The 27811-nt window shown below is 39.7% G+C and overlaps 1 protein-coding gene across 1 annotated transcript; it reads right to left on the bottom strand.

Moving 5' to 3' along the window:
• Window positions 1-288: 288 nt before the first annotated feature.
• GSTZ1 (glutathione S-transferase zeta 1) lies at window positions 289-27811 on the bottom strand. The gene is given in 13 exon segments (XM_032232147.1): window positions 289-556; window positions 559-591; window positions 594-604; window positions 2781-2830; window positions 3565-3617; window positions 5329-5404; window positions 7113-7170; window positions 7172-7236; window positions 12600-12680; window positions 15290-15357; window positions 19157-19208; window positions 19733-19864; window positions 27724-27811. Coding segments are annotated over 12 exon segments (687 nt in total). The 5' UTR covers window positions 19796-19864; window positions 27724-27811; the 3' UTR covers window positions 289-479.

The raw sequence follows: 27811 nt of genomic DNA, 5'->3' as shown, positions 1-27811 counted from the left end.
TAAAACAGTTTGTGGTGACACTAAAAAGGACATATGCATTGAACAACATGCTATTAGATTAAAAGCTGGCAAACGTTTGACATGTGACTGTTCTGTTTCAGGCCCATTTACAATTTTCTTGCCGATATCTAGACTGCTGCCTTTTTGTGTTCTTTAAACTTTGTATACGGTCTAATTACAGATGAATTACCTTTGCTATTTACACAAAGCAACACTGCCTTTTTTGAACTTCACAGGAAACACCCACAAGCTCTCTATCTTTTGGTCTGCGTCACGACTGAATTACAATTGTCACACATGATCAAAAGTTTATTTTACTCCAGCTTACATTTACAGTGCCTTTTCTTCTTCTTTAGCCTTAGATTTGTCAGACTTTTCCAGATGAAACCCTCAAGGTTTCCCCCAGAAAATCTTAAAAAAGGAAATTCTCATTTAATTTTGGATTAATTTCTCCACAGTAAACAAGCAGTTGAAGAACTTTAGGATCTTAGTTCTGGAGGTGTATCTGGCTGCCGGGAAGGATGGCTGCTTTGAAATGCTTCTAATTCTAGGAGAGCTTTGTGATTCTGCTTATTGTGGGGTATGGAGTCAATCCACTTTAAATCTGCTAAGAGAAATTAAGCATTAGGCAAATACTGTAATACCAAGTCACTGTATTTTAGATACACTTAAATCAATAGGATGCAAAACAAAAATCTGTTACAATCTGTTCTCAAGAACATATTTTCCATTAAGTAGTAATTGGCAAAGAAGAAAAAGTGAAGAAATCAATGACAACATATATACAATTTTATATTGAATTCTCTATTATATGAACACAAGAACAGGAATGGATGTTTCCAAAATACTGCAGAAAAAGAAACAGATGGGTATTCCTGTCACACTTCCTAAGGCAGGGGTGTCGAATGGCAGCCTGTGGGCTGGATGAATTATGTGCAGGCCACACCCACTCCTCCTCCATGAAGGGGAAAAAATGTCGTGAAACGTCACATGACAGCAACATGACACCATGAGTTTGATGCCCATATCATAAAGGGTAACAATCTTGTCTCTTAAATCTTCTGAGAATTAGAGGAGCAAAGGCAAAAAGGAACTCCCCCTTCAATACACTCAGTGTATCTTTTTCCAGATTTCTGTAATGGAAGCCCTTTTTCCTTTGCAATAAACCTGATTAACACAACTGTTAGAATCTAGCTCTCTTCCTTGTAACTGTGGCTTAACATCTGGATTTAGAAGAATTCAGGCAGTGAAAAAAAGACAAGGGCAGAACTGGAGAAGAAGCTGAAGAAGTTGTGGACAGAGGTGGGGTAAAAAGATCACTATCATGGGATTGCCAATAAAAATGGTAAAGTCCAGGTAAAAGAAAGCAGGGGTCTTTGCTTAAAAAAATGGATATTTTGGTAGAAAGAGGAATACTCGTGGATAGGGTATAGAATAGACTTTCTTTTTCTGTGCACTGTGAGAGAAATGTAATACTCTTATTTTCTCTCATCAATTGGAAAATTAGGTTTTAGATCAGTTTTGAATCAAACCTCTGGTAATTAATTGAAAGATATTTTTATAGCTCTTGTCTAAATAAGGTAGGGGTGTGTGGGTGTGTGCAAATACTGAAACAAGCAATTGTAATATCACACACTCTATGAAATAGGAGAAACACAGAGTACACTGCTCATTTAGTCATTTTGACAAACACACTAGATTCTGCAGATGCAGATCTGAACCCTAACTTTTTATAGAGAACTTTCTACTGTGGTCTGCCTAGAGCATTTGTTTTGCATTTCCCCCCTAAATGTTCTATTTAGTTGCTAATCTGATCCAGGCAACTCTGTAATTCCTTTCTACAGCACTGAAAGTATTCACTTTAAAGTTAATAGTTAAAAGGGGGGTATATTTACCTTTTTTTTTTAAAAAAGATTTTGGTTACCTCCTGAAGGCATGAAGGACAAACCTCTAGTTATACAAAGGTGTTTTTTTCCCAAAAGGCAACTGGACTTTCATGGATTTTTTCCCTTTCAAAATGTTTTGCTTATCATCCAAGAATCTTCTTCAGTTCCAACTAACTGATGGGGAATGAAAGGATTTATATTCTTTGTAGGCATTCGATTGTTAGACTCCAGCACCTCTAGTTACATATTTATGTACTGCATGGCACTAAGGTTATTGTTGAAATTACTTCTATTTTTTTTCTTTTTAATTATCAGAAAGGGCAATGTTTGGAGAATAAGGAAGATGATCTTGATGGAACTATGCAGGAACTGTCACCTAACCAGATGCTAAAACATTTTTTAAAGTCCAGAAGAAGACAACCTTCAGAAGTGCTCTGGCAAACTCCTCCTAATTTAATAGAGCATATAAGGAGCAGGAGAAGTGGGATAGGACAATCAAATCCTGTTATTATTGCCAATCTTAATAAATGTAAGTTTAACATCCATGCAGAGTTGATTTTCTGGTCTGGTTTATCTAATGGGGGCCGAGGGGAAAGACATGAAACATTCCTTGGAAATTAGATGGTGGCAACAGGAATTGCTAAGCTGCTACCCCAAATCAGGAATTGAGATCAGGGTAGGAAGACTCAGAGACTTCTGGGAGTGAAACGTGAGATTCTCCAGTCTTCTATTCATGGGCGCTGCCATTCAACTGAATGGTAAGTAGTATTCTACAGTCTCTATACAGTTAGATGCCTCATTGGATTATAGTTTAAGCCTTCAGTGATACAAAAGTTATCTGACTTAGGCAGTCAAATAGGCCCTTTAGAGCTTGTGGAACTTAATTTTCCTTACCTCTCAGCATTGTATACTTGGGGAACCAAGCAAAGATCTGCCATGGTCACCTAAAAGAGAAAAGCACAGATAAATACCAATTCAAGATTTGGAGCTAAAGTCTGTTACAAGGCATCAGTCCAGGGAAAACAGCTAAGCTGCTACCCCAAATCAGGAATTTAGTGATGTAGAAGTTTTTAAAAATTGTGATTTTTGATAGTTTTGTCTAGGACTGGTGGTCTGGCTTTGGACACGTTTTTTTCTACATCTTTTTCCAATATCTTACATTAAGTAGTGATCCTAGTTCTCCACGTACAACTGGAAGCTTAGAGAGTTATAATGGGGGTACTCCCTGGGGGGTACTTGTGACCTGGTAGTCATGTAACCATACTTTGGGTGGTTGGCAACCAGCCCGCATTTACAGCTGATTGCAACGTCCCACAGTCACATGGACTTATGACGTTTTTGCTGAAACTGGCATTTACTTTTGGTTTTTGGTAAAAATGGTCCGTTGATTGTTAAATGACCATGGCATTTGCTCAGCACCCTTCACAACTAATGTTGGTGACCTGTTTATGATTGTCACAACTTAAGACCATTATGATCATACTACCTGTGTATGCTATTTGCTTATGGATTTTTTGTTGGAACTATTCATTGCTGCAGGATACAGGCAAATGATGTCTTCCTTTCTTAGACGAATGAATTTGGAATATTCCCCAACCACTGATTAATGTAACATACTAATTATAGGTTTCTGAGCCTCCTTTATGATCAGAAGCCTATGACCCTCAGCTTGTGATACCTCATCCCAACACAGTAGCAGCCAGCTGTTTCTTTTCAGGATCTGTTCCAAAGCTGTAGGAAGAGGAAAACAAGAACCATTGTGGGAAATCAGGAAGGATGTTGAACTGAAACAAACTTTATTTACAATATTCTTGGTACAAGATAAGCAGTATAAAAGAATGAAATAGTTCTTACATATTTTGTTTTAATTTGTTGTACCATGTAAAAGTAGGATTTGTAGAAGTAGAAACATTTATTTGGGTGGGAAAAATATACTGCCAACTTGTTCAAGATAAAAATGTAACAGAATTATCTTTTTGATTAGAATCACAACCAACAAGGTCTGCCTAATTCAGCATCCTACACTTTTTCACCTCTTTTCTCAGCCAGTGTTACTGAATAGCTTCTAATGTCAACCCTGGGGCCATCTTTGAGTGTCTTCAAGGTTGCCACAGCAAGGCTAAATGGAGCTGTGGGAAAGGGAGTGGGGAGTAGAGATAGCTAGGAGAATATGGGCTGTTTTTTGCTCATTCCCACCCTCCGCGCCCCAAGCCCCCAGGAGCACTGTATAAGCCTCCTAAAGGCTGTGCATGTCCTTTTCTGGACAAAAATGGGCCTGTTTTCACAAAAAAATGGGCTGGTTTTTTGCTCGTTTTTGCCCTCCCAGCCCCAGGAGCACTCTATAAGCCTCCTAAAGGTTATGCATGCCCTTTTTGATGAAAAATGGGCCCAGTTTCTTCAAAAATGGTCCGTTTTTGGGAAGTCTGCAGGGTGCAAAAAGTTTTTTTTTAAAAAATTGCCTCTTCAAAATCTTGGTGCATCTTATACTCCGGTCTTATACTTCGAAACATATGGTATATTCGCCACATAATATTAATAGTATAGCTATATATTAATATAACTGCAATGATACATAACATCTTAATCATCAAATTCTCTCCACATTAACATTTCCTCTTTTTATATCTCTTCCTTTCTAACTTCAGTTTCTATTGTCTAATCATTGATAAAATACATCCCATGTCAAAAATATTCAGTTTCTTATTTATCCTTAATAATAAACATTAGTCTGTCCATTTCTGTGCATTCTAGTATTTTCTTAATTACATTCTCATCTGACGGAATCTCATCATTTTTCCATTGTTGTGCAAATACAATTCTGGCTACAGTTAGTATATGTAAAACCAGACATACAGTCTTTTATCATATTTTCCAGCAGGATGCCCAACAAAAATATCTCTGGTTTCAAGTCTATATTCTGCTTTATCATTTTTTCCAACCAAGTGTGTATTTTTGTCCAATATTTTTTAGCTTTGGGCAAGTCCACCACATATGATAGTATGAACCCAATAGTTGATTACACTGCCAAAAATATTTAAACTTTTTAACATTAAGGTTTTTTTTTCTCACTTGTTTTCATTCAACCAGCAATAAGACTTTTATAGTATTCACCATGAGTTTTGCAAACCTTAATTCATACTTGGATTTGATAGTGCATTTTAAAGGTTGACTATAAAGATAAACTATAAAATATTATGTGAACAATTTCCTGGAGATCTGTTCCCACTAGATGGTTTCTCTAGGAAAAGGGAATATTCTATTTAAAGTTCCCAGAAACCCTTTGAACTTCAGGCAAGGCCTGAAGCATTGCATTAGGTTAGTTATTCTGCAGGGTCTCCCAGTATAAGACAGGCAAAAGGAAAGGCTTCTTCAGAAAAAAAAAAGCCTTTGTCACATTTGGAAATGACTTAAATCCAGATGAACATTTCATACTGAAACTTACCTTTGAAGCCTTGAGAAATGGTGCGTTGTGCCCAATCTAGTTTTTTCTCTCCCATCTGCTGCAGGATATTTAGGTTCTGAAAAACATAAGGAGTGTCTCAAATATATAGATTTAGGGTATAGAGAACCGATGACCTTCTAGATGTTGTTAAATTCCAACCCTACCCAACACGCCTAATCACTAGGGACAATACATAAAAAGCCCCTAGTTTTCTCAACTTTGCTTGATAACAGTGGGAATTATTTTGCAGGAACAAATGAAACCAAGTGGAATAAACCTGTCCAACAATGATTTTCCGTGACATTATTTATTGTTCTCCTATGGCCATCCTTTTTAAAAAGATATTTTTGACATGGATGATATTAAAACAAAACAAAAATAAGGATATCAATCGATGTTGAAGGTCAGAAAGGTTACTAACTCTTGCAAAAATCAAGATGTACATTATGTAGCCATTTTTATCTCTCCATCCAGTATGAACATAAGTGAGCCTTTATTTATTTATTTGTATCTCACCCGTATTATTTTACAAGTAACTCCAGGCAGCGAACATATCTGACACACCTGTCTTCTCCTGTTTTCCTCACAACAACAATCTTGTGAGGTGAGTTGACTGGCCCAAAGTCACCCAAGTGGCTTTCATGGTTATGGCAGGACTTGCACTCATGGCTTCCTGCTTTCTAGCCCTAACCATTAGACAGCTATGTGCTAGCTAAGAGTTGTTGGGATTCAAAATGGGTGGAAATAAAATTTAAAAATAAATAAGTGCTTGTTGTGTAAATCAGACCCCAGATTTCCTTTTGCAGCAATTACCACAAGGAAAGAAGGACTGTTGCCTTCACTTGAGAGAAAGTAACTAACATGTACAAGAATAACACTCTCCCAAATGGCTTTCACTACATCAGGGGTGTCAAACTGGATTTCTTTGAGGTCCTGATCAGCATTATAGTTCTCCTCTGCAGGCCGGTGGTTGGAGGGGGGTGGAGGGGGGGACAGGATGGACATCTCCTACAGCACCTTGCCTGCCAAAACTGTGTGTGTGTGTGGGGGGGGGCTGAATGCGGCCATGCTGCACCCCATTTTCACCCTGGACAGCTTCCTAGAGCACTTCCCCCCCCCCCACCCAGTTTTTGCCAGCAAAGAGCTCTAGGAGCCATCTAGGCCAAAATTGGTGTGCGGCAGTCACACGCACCCCCCCCCCCAAATGCCTCGTTTTAGCTGCCAGAGGCACTGTGGCCCAGTCCTTTGCTATTTCTAGGCTGGCCCTGCGGGCCAGATTTAAGCACCCTGCAGGCTGAATCTGACCCACAGATCCTGAGTTTCACACACCTGCTCTACATTATTTCTGGTTATGGCTACGTTCCTGCAGGAATAGAAAAGACAACAGCCAGGTCATATTTTCCTTCAACAACGGAATCACCTTCTGGGCAACAGGACTCATCTTGTGGCCACATGTTTAACAGTGCTTACCAATGAGATTCTATTTACCAATTATGTCATAATTTAAGTCATAATTTTCTGTTTGTAAACTATGTGAAAATTCAAGTGTTTGGAGCCAGCAGGCATACTTGCTTTGGAAATCAAATCCCAAGTGTCCTTTCTTCTGTACAAAATAGCGCTCCTAAAGAAATTTCCATATCGTATGCTCAATTAGCACTGCACACCAGGCACAACAGACCCAGCATTTTCTGGGACAACATTCTCTATATCAATGTCAGAAATATACCAGTAGTTGAAATCCATAGTATTAGAAAGGAAGGCAGCCAAGGCAAGAAGATACTTACCTGCAGTGGTTGAATTCCAGAAGCAATATGATTTGAGATCATCCGAACCTCAGCTCTTCTTTGGATCCTGCGGAAGGAGCCTTGGGAGTGGCCGGGTGTCCTCCAGATACTCTATGATGGCTAGCTGAAATAGACAGAGATTCATTCATTCATTCATTCATTCATCATTCATCCATCCATCCATCCATCCATCCATCCATCCATCCATCCATCCATCCATCCATCCATCCATTCATAAGGCTGCTCAACTGCCAATAGTAATGGGCAATTTGCAGAGAATTAAAAGTATCTGTTTATTCGCAGGGCCTATAGTCCACTCTATGCTGCCAGAGCAGCACAGCAATCATAGCAGCTCAATTTGCCCACTGTCCCAGCCATAGTCTGTGAGTAAAGCAGGATTTGTAAGGCTCTCTAAACGACCCTGCGGAAAATGCTATTGCAAAGGGCAGATGTGGAAAGAAGAAAAATATAGATCTGTAAAATGACACTGGGCAAACCTGGAAAATGGCAGTCCTACAAATATTTTGTCCCTGTGCCATGGAGGGTATCTCTGCAGGTTCTGCATAAGTAGTGTTGCTCACGTAATGGGGGAATTGCTTGTGTACATTGAAATGATCTATAACTGCTGCATTCTGGATCAGCTACAATTTCTGAGTCTTCTTCAAGAGCAGCCCCTTAAAGAATATTCTTCATCATTAGGCAGCAATGATTCTAGGAGTTAATCAAAGAAAAAAGCCCGAGGAATTCCCAGGAATTCCATCCAATTGCAGTCCAAAATCTGATTAAGGCAAGTGCTTCAGCCTGTCTTAGGCCAGTGTCTGTATTAGGGATTCTATAGTTATGTTGTGGCCTTCCTACTGATCTAATACTTCTTAGGATACCAGATGCCACATTGGAAATACTTAGTCAACCCTAGAAAACTTTAAATGATCCTTCCCAAAAGAAGACTTCAAGGTAAGTGGGGTAGGAGAACCACAAGCACAAATCTTTGGCAATGTCCATCATATCCAGTTAAAAGCAGCCTCTTTCCTCTTTCCCAATAACTGTGTGTACACAATACTAATGAAATCTCTGTTGCAAGAAACACCAAGCCTAGGACTGCAAAGGGCAACCTGCCCCTCCCACCTCTGTGGAGCCCAAGTAAGTAATGACAAAACCAAGTATTATTTGAAAAGTAGCAGAATTGAAAGAAAATGAGCTTAGCTGTCCACTGGGGACACTAACAGTAAGTCAAATGACAAAACCAAATGTATTATTTGAAAAGTAGCAGAATTGAAGAAAATGAGCTTAGCTGTCCACTGGGGACACTAACATGAGAGCATACCAGAGCTTGTGGGTCAAGGAATAAAACCCACAAAATGCCGATATTCCAACAGTGTCCTGTTACAGAGTATGCAAGCAAAAGAAATTATTAGGTTAATATTTGTGTGTTGTTATCAAAACAACACATGCACACAACGGGGATGTAAAACAACAATAGTACATATCAATTTGCTTATTCTCTCTAGGATACTTAGAACATTTTTCATGTACTTTGAAGGACAGTGACATGGGTGGAGAGTGATGTTCCTCCACCCATGTCACTGTCCTTCAATAATACCAGTGTGGAGTTTGTTGACAGTCAGACTACAGATGCATTGTTTTGCAACATCTCATAATGCACTGACACACAAGAGCATTAGATCAAGATAATTAGGAATTCCTCTGCGTTCCTTCTTTATCTTATACTCTGCCTTCTCTCTGTTTGCCAAACTTCTAACCTCAAGGTCTTCCTCTTTTCCTTTCGCTCAAAGGCATGTATCAAAGGGTGATCTCTTCTCTTGGATCTCCTTCTAAGAGGATGTAGCCTGTTGGATACAGTTTTTTCTGGACACCTCATTTCCTGTATTTTCTGTAAATAAGGCTTTTTTTCTGTTGAATTACAAAACCTGTTCAGTAATCTTTGAACAGATCGGGTCTTGTATTCCATGAATACAAAAAGCTTCCTCCAACATAAACCACTAAATGCCCAGGGCTAAAGAAAACGAAAACTCTCAGTATAAGGGTTGTCTTTCTTTCTAACTTAGTTCTTTAGACTTTATTGTTTAATTAATTAGCATGGCCTTCTCACTACCCACAGGAAAAGGAGGCATGACATCTTCACCCTTAAAGGTGAATATTTTCATTCTAACCGCAAGTTCCATTTCTGGAAACCATCCACATAGAATCTTGTGATTTGTCATTAAATTTGCATTAAATTCACAGATTTTCTGGATAAACATTTAAACTGAACAGCGGGGACAGAGAATTAATTGATACAGAACATTTCTGTCTCCAGCAATCTAAAATTCATAGTTATCAGTGCATGTAACATAGATGTTTGTGCGGGTAAGATTATCACTCTTGCTGTCAAGCAAAACCAAGCATTTAATAGTGAGGCCATACCATGTGCACAAATCATACAAGTGGCAAGAAAATAGGGGCAGTCAGGCATAACACAGGTATGTAGACAGCAAACACATGGTCAATCAAAATGGACTCAAATGTCTATACACCATGTACAGAGTATGAGGAATAAACAGGGTGAATTAGAAATTCAAGTAAATGAGGGCAGATACAATATTGTTGCCATTACAGAAACTTGATGGATGAAACCCACAAATGGAATATAGTTAGAAGGATTTAAATTATTTAAAAGAAATAGACCAAATAAAAGAGGAGGTGGAGTTGTACTATATATAAGAAATAACTATACATCTACAGAAATAGAGCACAACAATGATGAGAACTATCTTGAATGATTTGGGGTCAATATTAAAGGTTGGGGGGGGGGGATGACATTGCCATACGTCTATATTATAGGCCAACCAACCAAGCAGAGGAAGTACATGAACTTTTTGCTAGTCAGCTAAAACTAAGGTATGTAGGAAGCCACACAATAGCAATGGGGGATTTTAACTACCTGACATCAACTGGGAAACAAACTCTGCACCAAGTGGAAAATCCAACAGGTTCCTAACAAACCTAGCAGACAACTTTGTTTCCCAAAAAGTAGAGAATGGAACAAGGGGATCAGCCATATTGGACTTAATTCTCACTAACAGAGAGGAATGATAGAAGGTGTTGAAGCCACAGGAACCCTGGGGGCAAGTGACCATGCAATATTGGAATTCAACATTATGCAAACACAAGTAGTAGAACAAAGTCAAACTAGAGTCTTGGACTTTAAGAGAGCTAATTTCAATAAACTTAGAGAGAGCCAGGGATGAGAATCCTCAAGGGGAAAACAACTCAAGAAGCTTGGGAAATTTTGAAAAATGTGATTATAAAAGCCCAGTCTAACACAATACCAATGAAGAAGAATAACAGCTCCCACAAGAAACCAGCATGGCTGCATAAAGAACTCTCTGACAAATTGAAAGACAAAAAAGATAAGTATAAAAAGTGGAAAGAGGGGGTCATAACTAAACAGAATATTAGCAAATAATCTGAGCCTGTAAAGATGAAGTGAGGAAAGCTAAGGCTCACAATGAAGAAAGGCTTGCCACAAAAGTAAAAAATAATAAAAAAGCTTCTTCCAACATGTTAAAAACAAGAAAAAGGTTAAGGAAACAATTGGTCCATTACTGGGAGAAAGTGGCAAGTAGGTGACAAGCAATAGGAGAAAGCAGAACTTTTAACTCATTTTTTGCACCTGTCTTCACACAAAGGGATAAAACAGTCCAACCTATCAAAAACAGCAACAAGAATCAGATTAGGGACAAAATTTGAAATAGGGAAGAAAATGGTAAGCGAGCACTGTCTACCCTACACGAGTTCAAATCACAAGACTGGATGGATTACACCCCAGGGTTCTGAAGGAACTGGACAGATGAGATCTCAGAACCATGAACTACATCTTTCAGAGATCCTGGAGCACTGGGGAACTGCCAGAGGACTGGAAAAGAGCTGATGTGGTTCCCATCTTCAAAAAAGGAAAAAAAAATAGATCCAGGAAACTACAGACCTATCAGCCTGACCTCAATACCAGGAAAGATTCTGGAAAAGATAATCAAGCAACGAATTAGCGAACACCTAGAAGTAAACAAAGGAATAGCCAACATGGGTTTGTCAAAACAGATCATGCCAGACTAATCTTATTGCATTCTTTGACAAAGTGACAAATTAGTGGACCGAGGAATGCCATCGATATAGTTTACTTGGACTTCAGTAAGGCATTTGATAAGGTAGACCATAACCTACTATTAGATAAAGTAGAAGAATGTGGGTTAGACAGCATCACCATCAGATGGATTCGTAACTAGCTGACCAACTGCACTTAACGTGTAATCCTCAATGGAACTGCATCTACATGGAGGGAAGTATGCAGTGGAGTACCCCAAGGCTCTGTTTTAGGCCCAGTATCTTCAACAACTTCATCAATGATTTGGATAAATGGGGAACTCATCAAATTTGCATATGACACCAAGCTGGCAGGAATAGCCAACACTCCAGAAGACGGGTTTAAGATACAGAAGGATCTTAACAAATTTGAACATTGGGCACTATCTAAAATGAAATTCAATAGTGAAAAGAGTAAGGTTCTACATTTAGGCAAGAAAAATAAAATGCACAGGTACAGTATAGGTGGCACCTTGCTCAACAGTAGTAACTGTGAGAGGGATCTTGGAGTCCTAGTGGACAACCATTTAAATATGAGCCAGCAGTGTGCAGCAGCTGCCAAAAAAGCCAACACAATTCTAGGCTACATAAATAGAAAGATAGAATCAAGATCAAGTGAAGTGTTAATACCACTTTATAATGCCTTGGTAAGGCCACACTTGGAATACTGCATTCAGTTTTGGTCGCCACGATGTAGAAAAGATGTGGAGACTCTAGAAAGAGTGCAGAGAAGAACAACAAAGAGGATTAGGGACTGGAGACTAAAACATATGAAGAACGATTGCAGGAACTGGGTATGTCTAGTTTAATGAAAAGAAGGATTAGGGGAGACATGATAGCAGTATTCCAATATCTCAGGGGTTGCCGCAAAGAGAGGGAGTCAAACTATTATCCAAGGAACCTGAGTGTAGAACAAGAAGCAATGGATGGAAACTAATCAAGGAGAGAAGCAACTTACAACTGAGGAGAAATTTCCTGACATTTAGAACAATTAATCAGTGGAACAGCTTGCCTCCAGAAGTTGTGAATGTCCCAACACTGGAAGTCTTTAAGAAGATGTTGGATAGCCATTTGTCTGAAATGGTAAGGTTTCCTGCCTAGACAGGGGGTTAGACTAGAAGACCTCCAAGGTCCCTTCCAACTCTGCTATTGTATTGTATTGTATTGTCTCATGCTGGAAGCCATTGTAAATTGGATAAAATTTGCAAGGAGGATTAGCATGGGCTTTATTCACGTGGCTAAGATAACCTTACTTGTAAAAAAAAAGCAGCAATCTTGCATGGAGTGCAAAGTCTTTCGTGTAGTCAACAGAAGCAAGTAAATAATTAACAGAATTTGCTTACTTACAGATTGGGAGAGAGTGATGCCATCGATTTTGATGGCAGGGACTTGCTGCATTGGATTCACTGCTTGAAAGTCTGACGTCATCTGGAGAAACAAGATAATTCCTCAGGCCCTTGGATTCTTCAAATTAAGCCAAACATATTCAAGGAAGTTCTTCCAAAGATGAGAGTTCAGGGGGCATGGGGTATAGATTTGTCACTCCTCTCACTAAGCTAAATGTCTCCCCTTTCAGGATCACATTTACACAATATCTTCCATACACTGATTTACACTGATACATAGTTCTGTATTCCACAGGAAAGATAAAGACAAGCTCAATTCCTGATGAATTCATGAACCCTCCATGTAATTTTCTTGCTAACAGCACTGAAGTGGTTTGTGCTACTTTCTCTGAGATGTTTTTACAACTTCCTAGTCCAGGCCACAGCTGCCATCAGCTTCAACCATAGTGCTAGACTCTCAAACACTCTTTTTGAAATACAACGCTCACATACTGTACACAGATAAAATTCATATACCAGTTAATGGCTACATTTAAATTTTGAGTGCTATGGATTTTATTTTTTTCTTATAATGAAGCCTTTTACCTGTTGGCCAATAGCAATTACATTGGGCATTACAAATAATAATTTTTATCTCAAAAAGTAAACTGATGAGGATCCGGGACTAGAAGACAAGAAATGGCTTCTGAACTCCAAATGCCAAATCACATACTTGCCTTTGAAATCCAGAACAAAATACCAATTTCACAGACGTTAAGCTGTAATCCTCATGGGAATATGTATACAATGCAAACTGCAAATAGATATCATTCCACATACAATGTGTGTACAAGTTGTATTCCCACTAGTACTAAGTTTTGAACAGAATATCAGAAACCACATTCCGATAATCAAATAGGCAGATACAGGAGGGGTCAATTTGGGGGAATAGTTTTAGGATTATAGGAATATGTGATTTAAGTACCTACAGAATTTTAGACTCCCCATTTTATTTTGTAAGTTTTGTGAACTATGCCGGAAGGACTTAAAATGTTGATTTACCTACTGGGAGGAACAAAACAAATGCAAGTGGACCATCTTTTTTACCTTTATCTTATGCTTGCACACAGACATACAAATCCAGGCAATGCTCTTTCCACCTCCTGATCCCTTTGACATGGTTTTCAGCATGTAATGCAGAGAAGGCCCTGTGCCATCAACATGAAACAGTCAAGCAAGAATGGAGTGCCACTGATTTATATTCCTGGCTCAGTTAAAGAACTGAATTATTGAAAAGCACCATAGGGAACATTTAGCTTGCACTTAATTATAATGAGCAAAAATCAGGCTTCTGATTAGGAAAGAGGAAGAATGGTGCTGGATTAGAACAAACTCCATCTTGTATCTTCCTTCCCACAGTGAAAGGTCAGATGCTTCAGAAAAGCCCATGAATAGGACACGAATAATTAAACAAACTGCTCCAAAGCACACGGGGAAGGGTCATTTTAATCCTCTTTAAAGAACTTGAGATTTTACAGGAGACAGTAAGTTTTTAAACAACAAAACTGCCATGGATAAAATGAGTGCTGTTCTCAGTGAACTGCCTGCAGGAAGAACTTCCCATGTGAAACAGGATATTGAAATCCAACCTCATTTTCTTTTGTACTGTAGAATGTGTAATGATATTTAAGAACCCTGGAAGTCTCTTTTATAGTCAATATCCCAGGACATTGAGATCTATTTTATCTTCAATTGACTAAAGAAAATCAAGAGGCCCTTTTTTCAGCTAAAGCATTTTATTAAATTAATGTTTTATTAAAATCTGTAGCAATAAAGGTGTTTATTTATTTATTTATTAGACTTATATACCCCTTCATAGGGCTTTCAGCCCTCTCTAAGTGGTTTACAGATTTTTTAGCAAATTGAGTCGGCAACTTGCCACCACAGTCTGGGTCCTCATTTCACCCACCTCGGAAGGATGGAAGGCTGAGTCGACCTTGAGCTGGTGAGATTTGAACCGCTGAACTGCAGATCACAGTCAGCTGAAGTGGCCTCCAGTACTGCACCCTAACCACTGAGCCACCTCGGCTCGGTGTTACCATGTTTCTGATTTTTTGTTATCATAGAACTGTGATGGCAAACCTATGGCACGCATGCCACAAGTGGCACACGAAGCCATATTTGCTGGCATGCCAGCCATCAGCTCCGGTGCACATGTGTGCACCGGCGAGCTGATTTGATCCTTGCAGAGAGCCGGGGAAAGCCATTTTTGCCCTCCCCAGGCTTCAGAAAAGCCTTTGGAGGCTGGGGAGGATAAAAACCAGGCCCAATTGGCCAATTGAGAATTCGTTCCCGAAATTCCGGTTGGCTCGTTGGGGCCCCTTTTTGCCCTCCCCAGCCTCTTCCTGAAGCCCGGCAAGGGCGAAAAACTTTTTTGTTTTACAGTAATTTTATAACTTATATAATGCACTAAGTTACAGGTGTTTTTTAATATTCCATATTTTTGATCACTCTAATTACCATAGCTTTAACTTCATTTTTATATTAATATTTACATAGTTTTCATATTAATTGTATCTTGTTTTTACTGTTTTTATAATATTTTGTCTGATCACCATTTACAGCTAAGGCTGTCCTTATGGTATTTGTTCCAGATTTTGTTATATATTGTTTTGCTTTGGTCAATGAACATAATAATAGAGATTTCCTTACCTGCTGCCCTCCATCCTTTATAAGATTTATGGATACTTGTTCATAGGCAATTCCCTTCAGAGCCAAAGCTACCAAGAGAAAATGTAATACAATTACTTACTGTAATGCAGAATTGTTTAGATTTTTAAACTTTTGTGAAACGTTCTAAATTGTAACCAGACAAAATCAGTAATATATTGCAATAATTCTTAATAAATTTATAGCAATGGAAACCATTTGTTTCTGAGTAAAATGGATGGTACAATAATTAAAACAATAGTTGTTGTTTCTGATTCATTCTTAGCAGCTTGCCAAACTGATGAGCTAATCTGCACCCTATGCTAAGCACAATTTAATTACAAATATTCAATGAACAGCCAGGCCAGGCTTTGGGTTTTTTTGGATTACCCATGTTTTACAAAACAATAATGGCTGCATTTATTTACTGTGGTGGTCTGATGAAAGACCTTAGGAGTCTGGGCAAAGAGAAACTGCCAAGGGAACAGTAAGATAAGAGATAGCACAGTCCATTGTTGGATAGTGAGTGGAGAAGAGGCTCAGAAGAAACTCGCCCTGGTCTCTATACTTTCAACTTGCAAAATTCTGTTAATATAGCTTTACAACAAAGCAGAATTAGCTAATCTGACCATGTTTCCTAACTGATCTACTTTGTAAGGCTGGCATGTACTAGGAGAGAAATTGCTCTGTGGTTCAGTAAGTGAGCAGAATGTTTTCCCTATTTACCCAGTAAGTACAGAATGTGATCTTATTCCATCTTATTCTAGCTATTCCATTTATTCTTATAGCAGAAAATAGATAAGGTTACACTCTGTTCTGTTGACCTCTTTTCCCCATTGCCATCTCACTCCAGGGACTGAAATTAAATGAAGCCTGTGAATTAAAATGGCTACACCATCAAAGTCTGGATGGGTAGGGCGGGTTGATGTCTAGAGAGACAGTCCTCTAAAAAAATAAGCATCTGGTTACCTTTTATCCCTCCCCCTTTTTTTTTACACATGGACTTCAGCGATTAGCAACCATCAAAAAAATGCCCACAGCTTATTTTTCAGAGTTACCAGCATCAACATTGGCTCAAAGGTGCAAATATAGGTTGGTTTAAACTGGCTATATGGAGTAGCAATCCTACAATTGCTTATTTTTTTCAATACGCTGACCAAGTATGTTATAAATCCTGTCTGCCAAAGTGCTACATTTGATAAGATCCCTCAGATGGGTCTTATTCTGCCATGGCACTTGCTTATGAAACATTATTTTAGGTGAGGGTGGCTCCTTCGCTGTTAATTTTTTGAAAGTTCCTCCAAACCAGACTTGGGGCCACAAAGGACTGCTGAGTTACTGAGTTGGCTCCACTGCATTTAATATTTGTTACCCTGACTTTGCCTTTTAATCATAATTTTTCATTCTCTGAATTTTGTTATTTTTTTATAGCAGTGAGTTATATAAATTTGATGAAAGAATAAAGTAATAAATTCCAGTGACTAAAACTTGGGGACCTATTGCATGCATGCTACAAGCTGCTGTCTCATGGACATGCGACCTCTTTCTGTAGGGGAAAGTTATTGTTTTAGTACAAAATATGCTTAATATTACATAAATGCCCCAATGTTTGCTTCCTGTTTAATGTTGAACCATTCGTTGAGCATTCTATTTCTTTTTACACAATTTCCGTCATGTATCAGTCAACAGCCACTGAACAACTAGGAAATGGACCCTTGATACAAGCACTAGACCTTGAGAAAGGCCAGCAGAGTCAGGGTCATCCTAATCTCTGGAAGGAGAATGTTTCATAGGGTGAGTGCTATGAGAAAAAGGCCCAGGTTAAGACCTAGTGTCATAGATTCGCCCCTGGACCCCTCTCCAGATATGAGATGGAGGAGAATGAGTTTGAGTCTGCAGAAAAGAGTGAAGCTGAGTGTTGGTCAGGATCATGACTCAGCAAATCAGCTGGGTCATTTGCACCAGAGACAGCCTGAGGGAAATGAGCTGGAACAAGTTGGCCAGGACACTCCAGGCAAGGACCGGGAGCAGCTGCTGGCCTTTAGCAATGAGGAGGAGTGGATTTCACAGCTCCTTCTGATCCAAGGTCACGTAGAGAAGAAAGGAGACAAACACAATGCCAGTCAGGAGGCAACCTTGTCTTTTATGAAGAGTTGCACTGGCATTGCCTACTTAACCCTGCCTGAGGACTTAAGTGTTGCTGGAACAATATGCCCCGTTCTGTGTCTTGTGTGGTCGTGCAGTGTATCCCGGCCTATTTGACTCTTGGACTGCTTTCCTGGACTTTGTGTGTGCCTATTAAACTCAGTTACTCTTGCTGCACTGATCTTGGAATGTGGACCTACGCAACAGGGGTGCTTTCCAAGGACCTGTTTGAGGGGATTGAATAAACACCTTTAGAACTCTTGCTGTGGGGCAGAATACCTGTCTATGTTTGCTTTGATAATATTTTTTGCAACTTTTCTAAGCATACACACTTATTTGCTATCTTTTAATTTTTGCAGCAACTATTCTCTTATATTCTCTGCCCATCTTTCATTTCATTATTCTGTCGAACATTCCCATTTGTGTATTTACATAAATCCATGGCACATGGTAAGACATTCCCCCCTCCCCCACTGGGTTCCAAGCATCTCCTACGTTGTCTTTTCTTACATCTGCTTTCCATTTAGTTTCATGAAAAAAAATATCTGTTTTTCATACAAAACTATGTGGTCTGTAAATTGTTCTCTTCTGGAAGTAGTTCTTTCACCATGATTTCTTCAACTTTTTTACACTATTTAACTTTCCTTTCATTAAAATCCACTCTTGTCAAGACTATGAAATGCTCTCATGTCCAGAAGCTCTTATCATTTTTGCATCCTTCGCTAATTCTCTTTCATTGTAAAGTAGCAAATCTATAAAACGTTTAGGTTTATTCCTTTGCCATGTAAACCCAAATTACTTATTCCAAAATAAAATTAACTAAATAAAAACATGTCATTGCTTTTTAAATATAACCTGTAATATTAATATTTTATTAATATTGTGTGGTCGTGCCATGTATCCATGTATTCTTTTAAAATTTTTATCCATTTTGGTCATCTAAGCCCTACTAGGTAGCTAAAACCATTCTTGTTTATTATACTTTAGTTACAACTTTTAAGCTTACTATTTACTAGTATGCCTTTAACGTGAGGATATAAGGAGGAAAATGTAGCATCTGCATTGTGTTATATACTTAAGCTAAAACTGTAATCTTAATTAATTTCCTTTAAAAAAAGGATTATCCAAAGAGAGAAGGATCAACCACACACAAACCCTTTGGAAAAATTCTACTTCAACATCACTAGATGCATGGAGATTGCATATATATTAAACAAAGGAGTAAATATCACAAAACTTTTTTCTGCTTGATCAACCTATCACATAGTTAAACATATTTACATATTGTGTGCATATGGGATACTGCATTCTCCATTGCTTACACATGCTGAGAAAATGTGGAATACACAACACTTTGCATTTGGATTGCATGCCATTCCTAACTGTTAACAGACTTTTCCAGTTGTTTTGGACAATAGCTTCCAAAGTCCTTTGCTATTAGCCATTCTGGTCAGAACTAAAGTTGAAAGTTGAAGAGCGAAACATCTAAGAGGTAATGAATTAGGTTCTTAATTTCTGTCCCAATGTAAAGAAGAGACTTCTTCCAATCCACCTAAAACAGTAATTTGCTTGCTGCCACTCTGTAATTTGCTCAATCGCTTGAGTAATTGTTAAATACAGTTAAGCAATTAGCTGCATTGCAGTAACTAAAAATCTCTACCAGATTTTAACAATATTAAAATATTAGCAATATTCCTATAAACAGAATTCAACCATTATTCTTACCAATTCGCACTCTCCAGGAGCAGGAACTTCTGAAATAAGTGTAAAGAACTGGCTGTAGGAAAAAGAAAAAAGTTGACAGCTACAATTGAAAGCTCATTCATTTCAAGCTTCACATTGCATATAATGTAAAAATCTTTTTGAAGGTTAAGCTGTAGAGACTAACAGGCCTAAGTAGCAAAAATCCAAAGAAGCACTGACTTTTAAGCAAAGAGGTCAGTAAACCAACGGCAAGTCCAGAACTGTAATACTATTAAGATGGAATTGCAACTTTCATGCTGACTATGGGAAGTTGAATTACTGGTCACTAACAAAGGGCAGTTGAAATACTACATTTTTGAAGAATCTCCCACCATTGTTTTTCATGAAATTTTGACAGAAGATCATACATAGAAAAGGTTGTTGAGAGAGTTGCAGCTACTGCTTTAAAAAGGAGCAGGCTCTGAAGCCAAAGGATGAAGATTAGAGCAGCTACTGCTCTAAAACAGAGAAGTATGAAAGTGTTAAAAAAAAACCCATTTCATGAATGCAATGACAGCTCGTGAGCTGTATAAAAAAAAATTCCCACTTTATTCTCACCTTTTTGGAAGTCTCCATGCTAAGTACAGAGTCCACATAGAGTACTGCATTCCTGTATTCCATGAAAGCTAGCTGAGATAGTCTTGGCTGGGGCGGGGAACAGGAGCTTCACTTGCAGCCAATCACAGCTGTCTGAATGCAGAGGAGCAAAAAAATTACAACAGCTCATTCCTCCACAGATTTTAATCTAACATTTTGGGGAGGGGGAGGAAACAGGCAACAACGCCATATTCTGCTCAACAGAAATGCATTGTTATTTTACAGAATTGGCTAACAGTGCCCGCGTTCCTAAGTTATCTGCATTTCCTTCAATTGCATAATTCAATTCTTACGGGATTCAAAGCATTCCGAGAAGCCCGGAAAATGCAAAACAGAAGGCATAAGGAAAGAATTGATGGAGCAGAAGAGTATCTATCATTTTCTTTCTGCACTGATCTCCAGAAGCAGAAATTGAGGGGCTGTACCCCCTTTCTCTTACAATTTCCCAGCCCTTCTTACTGAGATGCATCAGAACCTGCACATGATGCAGCATAAAGACACTTCTTTAAAAGGAAAATAGAAAGAAGCTCAAGTTACTGCTGTGATTGAATTTCCTATATAGGTAGTCCTTGACTTACGACCACAACTGAGCCCAAAGTTTTTTGTTGCTAAGTGAAACATTTGTTAAGTGAATTTTGCTCCATTTTACAACCTTTTGTGCTGCAGTTGTTATGTGGATCACTGTAATTGTTAAAGTAGCGACACCATTGTTAAGCAAGTCTGGCTTCCCCATTGACTTTGCTTGTAAGGTCACAAAAAGGGATGACATGATTCTGGGACACCGCAACTGTGTCCCAGAATCATGTGATCCCTTTTTGTGACCTTCTTACAATATGAGCCAGTTGCCAAGCATCTGAATGTTGATCACATGACCACAGGATTGCTGCAATGGTTGTAAGTGTGAAAATCAGTCACAAGTCACTTTTTTCAGTGCTTTTATAACTTTGAACGGTCATTAATGAATTGTTGTAAGTCGAGGACTACATGTATGCTGTTGACTTTATGATACTCTTACTGGAAACTATAGCTTGTGGTTATGTGTGTTTAGTAATCAAAATGATTTGCTAGCCACAATGTTGAAACATTTATATTACTTGTTTGTTAGACAAAAAAATCATTTGAAAGTGTCGGATAAGGTATAAATATGGTGTATGGAGAGCAGAAGAGGCAATAACTGGGTTTTTCTTTTTTTTCTTTGGTAATTGATGGTAAGATGAATTGATGTAATTACTTAATAAAACAACATGATATTGACTATGTAATAGTATAAATGTGATTATATGCTATGAAAATGGAAAATAAAAACTTTCTATGTGAAAAAAAATAAAAAAATACCAAAAACCCCCAACCATTTGACTTGAAAAAGGATTTCTTGCCAGTGACTCTAATAGGATACCGATAAAAAGGCTACTAGAAGCCTTAGTATGAATTGTAGTTACTTTTTTTCAGCCAAAGAGAAACAGAAATAGATCAAGATTCTTCAAGGCGATTTTCAGTCACATCTACATTTCCTGTTTATCATTGTTATGGAAATAAATCATCTACCAATCAAGTAATTTACAAATTACTAGATCTAAATCTTGTCTTAAAACCGTGGGATGGACGATGGCTCAGAATTGTGGGGAATCTTCATCATTTGGCTTCAACGTCTGCTCCTTCAAATAAACATTTCATTAAAAATCATGTTTCCTACAATATGCTGGACACCTCTTGATCCAAATATTTTACATCAGTTGTTACTCTGCAATCATCACAGACTACTAGCAATTAACCTAATAAAACTCCATAAAAAAACCCAGAAAAACAGAATATAACCAGCAGTATTGAGCAAAGGGCAATCAGAGTGATGCAAGCAACATTACGATACAAGTCCTACTCCTTTTCTACATTGTGACACTGAATGTATGCTTCAAGGATTTTTTTTACCATTTTAATGAAAGCAGTGAGAGCCAACAGATTTCATTCAATGTAATCACCCTTCATTACGTACCATCAAGCCGCTATAGGCTTCTAATGACCACATAAATTTTCTTCATGATAACCCATAAAGTAGAATAAACATGTATTTATCACGCACACATTAACTAGTTGTAGATTCAAACAAGGTTATGTGCCTTGATTTTTTTAAAAAAAATCGGGTATACATTTAATTTTATAAATTAAAATCTATGATGCATTGCTTTTTGCTTTCATATTTATTCATTTCAGTCAACACAATACATAGCTTGATTCATATAGACCTATCACTACTTGTATGTTATTAGCACATTCACAAGCATGGTTGTCCTCGATTTACGACCACAATTGATCCCAAAATTTATGCTGCTAAGTGAAACATCAGTTAAGTGAGTTTTGCCCTATTTTATGACTTTTCTTGCCATTGTTGTTAAGTGAATCATTGCAATTGTTAAGTTTGTAACAGGGCTGTTAAGTGAATCTGGCTTCCCCATTAACTTTGCTTGCCAGGTCACAAAAGGAGATCACATGACCCCAGGACACTGCAACCGTCATAAATATGAACCAGTTGCCAAGCATCTGAATTTTGATCACCTGAAAATGGGGATGGTGCAACAGTCTACCGTGTTTCTCCCCGAAAATAGACAGGGTCTTCTTTTCTTTTGACACTCAAAATAAGCTCTTGGCCTTATTATTGGGGAGGGTCTTATTATTTTTGAGGTGCAAGAGGAAGCGAGTGTGGTCACCCATGGCTGCTGCTGTCTTGCAATATTTTGGAGAGGGCTTATTTTAGCGCATGCGCTCAAAAGCCCGATTGGGCTATTATCTGGGGAGGTCTTATTTTCATGGAAACCAAGTATGTATGAAAAAATGATCATAAGTTGCTTTTTTCAGTGCTGTTGTAACTTTGAATGGTCACTAATCAACTATTGTAAATCAAGAACTACCTGCATTTCAATCTTCACTTGTTGGCCTAGCATTTCCATCATTACTGTATGAATCCATTTTGTTTTCTACTGTGTGAAATACTGTATACTGTTGGAACCTAACTAACTAGGCATATTCACATGATACATCACCTGCCAAATGTGGTTTCCATGATGTTGGGTGATTCCTCTTCTAAGTTCCATGGTTGCAAACATCCATGCTTCATATACTAAAAGGAAAGCTATGTAAACCTGATGCAATGATTATTTTTGCTTGGAATAAACTTGAGAGGGAATCTTCTGGTAAATTTTCCCTCAGATTTATTTTAATCATAAACAATCTTTACACTAAGTGAGGTCATTGGAAATCAGTGGAAGGTTTGCAGCTAGGATACTTAGCCAGAATCCTCAGGAGTTCTTGCAGCCAAGCTGAGATTGGTAGTGATGGTCATGTGACATTCGCCAAACACACAATGTTAAAATTCCATTATCTATAATGGAACTAGAGGTTGAGATAGTTGAATAAAATATCATTTACCCCACTTACATTTAACCAGAATAACACAACAACTCCAATCTTCCTGCCTGGCTCCACAACTTTGCCTTTATCTCTTCCCCAGACTCACAACTTGCCATATATCATCCTCAGCCTATGAATAAGGGCGCTGAAAGTGCTGTTATTATAGTATTTCTCCTCTCATTTGATACTGTCAAATGACAGCTCCTGAAGCCAAAACTTTGGAATTAAAGTCATCAACTCTTGTGGCTATGACTAGAAGTACTTTATACTAAGGATGCGCTGAAAGGAACATAAACAGCCCTTCCTACTTGTCACTGATCAGCTTCTATCTCAGCCTTTGCCATTTCCATTAGCACTTTGGCTACAGAAGGGAAGGGAATAGGTAGCATGATAGGCTTTATATGTACATATGTACTTTATATGTACTGCGACAGAACTTTATTCCCTTTGGGAAGTCCCCTTTCCTGGAGATGGCCTTCTTGCTTATCAAGACACTTCCTTAATGGGATCCTGAGAGGTGGCATGTGAAGAAGAGGCTTGTTAGGGGGTTTTTTACAGGGATTTTTAAATCAATTTTTAAGGGGTGGAGGGGGGGTTGATTCGGATGGCTCAGACAGGCTTAGGGGGGAGTCTGCCAGGACCACAGGCCAGAGCTAATTAATGGGCACGGGTCGGGAGTGCTGGAAAGGGTTGGGATTCCGGGGGAGACATTAAACCATTCCATTGGGGGATTTGCCATCTCTACTGTATGTGGGAGGGGCAGATACGGTGGGGGCGTAGGGCCAAATTAGTCCGGGGACGCGGGTTTGCTGTTTAAGAGCAATTGTGCGCTCCGACCCTCATTGCCCCTCTTGCACCCTTGGGTGCTCGGGATTACAGGACCCGGGTCTCCGGCTGGTATCTCTTAACGCCAGATCCGTGGTACATAAGGCTCCCCTCATTTACAACCTTATACAAGAGGGGAGAGTGGACCTGGCGTGCATTACGGAGACCTGGTGGGCCATGAGGGGAGTGTTCCCCTCATTGAATTATGCCCACCAGGTTTCCGGGTGTTTCACTGGCCGAGAGCCCAGGTAGGGGCGGGTGGTGGTGGCAGTGGTTATTAGGGAAAGTCTTGGACCTCAGAAGGTCACTGTGCCTCAGTTAGGTGGGTGTGAGTTCCTTTTTGTGAAGTGGGGCCTTGGAGTCCAGGTGGGCCTTTTTGTTACGTATCTGTCACCCTGCTATGTTTCATCGGCCCTGTCGGAGCTGCTAAATGTGTTAGCCGGATTGGGTGTTGATTTCCCCAGGCTTATGATCCTGGGGGGTTTCAATCTGCCTTCCATTGGCAAGAATCTGAGTCAGCTCGGGAGTTCATGGCTTCCATGACGGCTATGGACCTAACTCAGTTAATTCAAGACCCCACTCATAACAGGACAAACGCTCAATCTGATTTTTGTCTCTGGACAGTGGATGAATGATCTAGATTTAGGGGATATTTCTATCCAACCCTTGTCATGGTCTGATCATTTCCTCCTTAGGCTTGACTTCCATACTGCTACCCCTCACTGCAGGGAGGTGGAACCGATTAGATGTTTCTGGCCAGATGCCTGATGGACCCTGAAAGGTTCCTGATGGAGCTTGGGACTTATCCTTGCTCACAGCTTGACCCAAGCCCTAGCGGAAGCCTGGGATAGGGGCCTTGGACCGCGTTGTGCCTTTGCAGCCTCTGACCCAGTGCCGATCCTGGTAGCTCCCTGGTTTTCTGAGGCGCTCCGGGAGATTAAACGCCAGAAAAGACACCTAGAGAGTGATTGGAGGGCCAGCCGGTCTGAATCCGACTGAACACTAATAAGAATTCATATTAAATCCTACATAGTGGTGATAAAAGCAGCAAAACGGTAACATTTTTCTGCTCTTATCGCATCCGCAGATAACTGCCCAACCCGCCCTGTTTAGGGTGACCCACTCCTTACTTAATCAAGGAACTGGGGAAGACCCCTTGCAGGGTAGGGCTGAGGAATTTGTTCAGTACCTGCAGGATAAAATCGCTCAGATTCGGACAGGCTTGGACTCGGACTGGGTAGATTCGGGTGAGTCGACGGGGATGAATCTTGTGGAAACTATCTGGGATGAGTTTGACCCAGTGACTCCCAAGGGCATGGACAGGATTATGGGGGAGACTTAGTGCTACCCCTTGTGTGCTGGACCCGTTTCCCTCTTGGTTAGTTTCAGCTTCCCAGGAGGTGACACGAGGCTGGCTCCAGGCGATTACCAATGCTTCAATGAGAGAGGGGTTCTTTCCCACCGCCTTGAAGAGGGAGAAATCTTCCCCCTCAGAGAGGGCCCGCAATCTGGGAGTCCTCCTGGATACGCAGCTTAGTTTAGAAGAACACCTGACGGCCATGACCAGGGGGGCCTTTTACCAGGTTCGCCTGGTATGACAGTTGCAACCCCTTCCTGAATTGGGATGCCCTGTGCACAGTCACTCACGGCCCTCATCCTTTCTCGCCTGGACTACTGTAATGCTCTCTACATGGGACTGTCCTTGAAGAGCACCCGGACACTTCAGCTGGTCCAGAATGCGGCCACGCTGGTTGTCATGGGGGTACCTAGGTGCTCCCCTTTTAGGCGGCTTGCACTGGTTGCTGGGTTGTTTTCCGGGTGCAATTCAAGGTGTTAATTGTGATTTTAAAAGTGCTTTATTACTTAGGGTACTTGCGAGACCACCTACTGCCACCAGTAGCCTCCCACCATCTAGTACGATCCCACAGAGTTGGCCTCCTCAGGGTGCCGTCGGCCAGGCAGTGTAGGCTGGCAACCCCCATGGGGAAAGCCTTCTCTGGGGGAGTGCCTTCCCTTTGGAATGAGCTGCCCCAGGAGCTTCGCATATTCCTGACCTCCGGTCCTTCTGGCAAGCCCTAAAAAGTTGGCTTTTCCAGCAAGCAGGCCTGGCCTGAATAAAATTAATTTATTTTAATTGTTAATTTTAATCTAATTCTAATTGTAAATGTCTATTGGTTTTTGGATATTCTATTTAATATTTTTTTTAAACTTTTGTAATATGTGTTTTTATGTTGTACGCCACCTGGGGCTCCTGGGAGAAGGGCGGCATATAAGTCCAATAAACCTAAACCTAAACCTACATATTTTAAGTCTGCTAACCTTCTACTCCACACGTTTTTTCTCCAAAGTCGTTTAGAGACAAAGAAAGCAGAGAGCCCTCCTCTCCCATTTCACTTGAGAAAGTCAAGTGTATTTCCCTGCTCTGATTTACCTGCACTTTAGAATGTACTGTTATTTTGGACATAGCAGTCCTTTTTTTCCCGGGCTTTGCTCTTATTGCCAGTTTGGGGGCATATGTCAGGTACACTCACTTTCTCACACACCCCCTCTCAGCCCTAGGAAGCAGGCAATGCAAACAACTTCAGAAATCTTGTGAAGGAAAACTGCAAGGATGTGTCCACCCAGTCACAACTAACTTAATAGCATAGAAGGAGTTGCTACAGAATTACAGGTTGTCTCAACTTACAACCACAACTGAGCCCAAATTTTATGTTGAAGTGAGTTTTGCCCCATTTTATGACATTTTTTGCCCCATTTGTTAAGTGAATCACTGCAGTTGTTAAATTAGTAACACAGCTGTTAAGCAAATCTGGTTTCCCCATTGATTTTGCTTGTCAGAAGGTCGCAAAAGATCACGTGACTTTGGGAAACTGCAACCGTCACGTCTCAGTTGTCAAGCATACGAATGTAAATCACATGACTATGGGGATGCTACAACAGTCATAAGTATGACAAATGGTCATGTCACTTTTTTCAGTGCTGTTGTAATTTTGGCCACTAAAAGGATTGTTTAAGTCAAGGACTACCTGTATCTAATTGCACAACAGGATCTGCTTGATTTTCTAGTTATGTCAGCCCTAATAACTTTCACTTTTCTTTTCTTTTTTCTTCTTATGCCCAAATTGTCTTTAGGAGAGGCAGTTAAGAGTCCTGAAAAAGACTGATCTAATTTGTGTTTCATTGATCTACTCACAGAGGTTTTCTCTGGTGCTGTAGATATAATAAAGGAGGAGGGCAAGGAAGCCACAGGAAAAAAATAATCTTTTTTTATAATAGCACGCTCATAAACCAGGAATCCAGGACAGAGCAAAGGCAGTAATGAAGGATAGGAATGTCAATAGGTAAGATGGATAATACGATTTGGGCCAACTCAAGTAGAGGGTAGCTTCTACAGTGGAGAAGAATTGGATTCTAGGAATTGCATGGACCCAACCTCTACCTCTGGCTTCAGATTTCAAACCCTCATTCAACTGCATGTAAAGATTGGCCACAGTCCTAAAAGACTTCAGAATCTGCATTAACCTCTTCTGAACGGTTTAACTATTACTTTAAATATCCAAGTTAACTATTAACCATTAAACTCTTTAACGTAAACTCTTTTAAGTTGGATAATCAAACTGGAGTCAGGTTGTTAAAAAGATGTATTCACGAAGACAGAAGCCAACCACATCGTGATATTTTATCCGCGAAGCAGCCGGGGGAAGGAAGGCAGTAGTAAGAAATACCTTTGCTAACGCGGCACACATTTTGCACTCTCCGCATTGACACGTATCTCGTCGGGAGGAGGGACTCAGGCTCCTTTAACAATGGGCG

This window comes from Thamnophis elegans, chromosome 1 (genome assembly GCF_009769535.1).
Source record: "Thamnophis elegans isolate rThaEle1 chromosome 1, rThaEle1.pri, whole genome shotgun sequence".
Classification (NCBI taxonomy): domain Eukaryota; kingdom Metazoa; phylum Chordata; class Lepidosauria; order Squamata; family Colubridae; genus Thamnophis; species Thamnophis elegans.
Note: the sequence above shows the minus strand (reverse complement) of the source record. Positions and strands in the feature narration are given on the sequence as shown.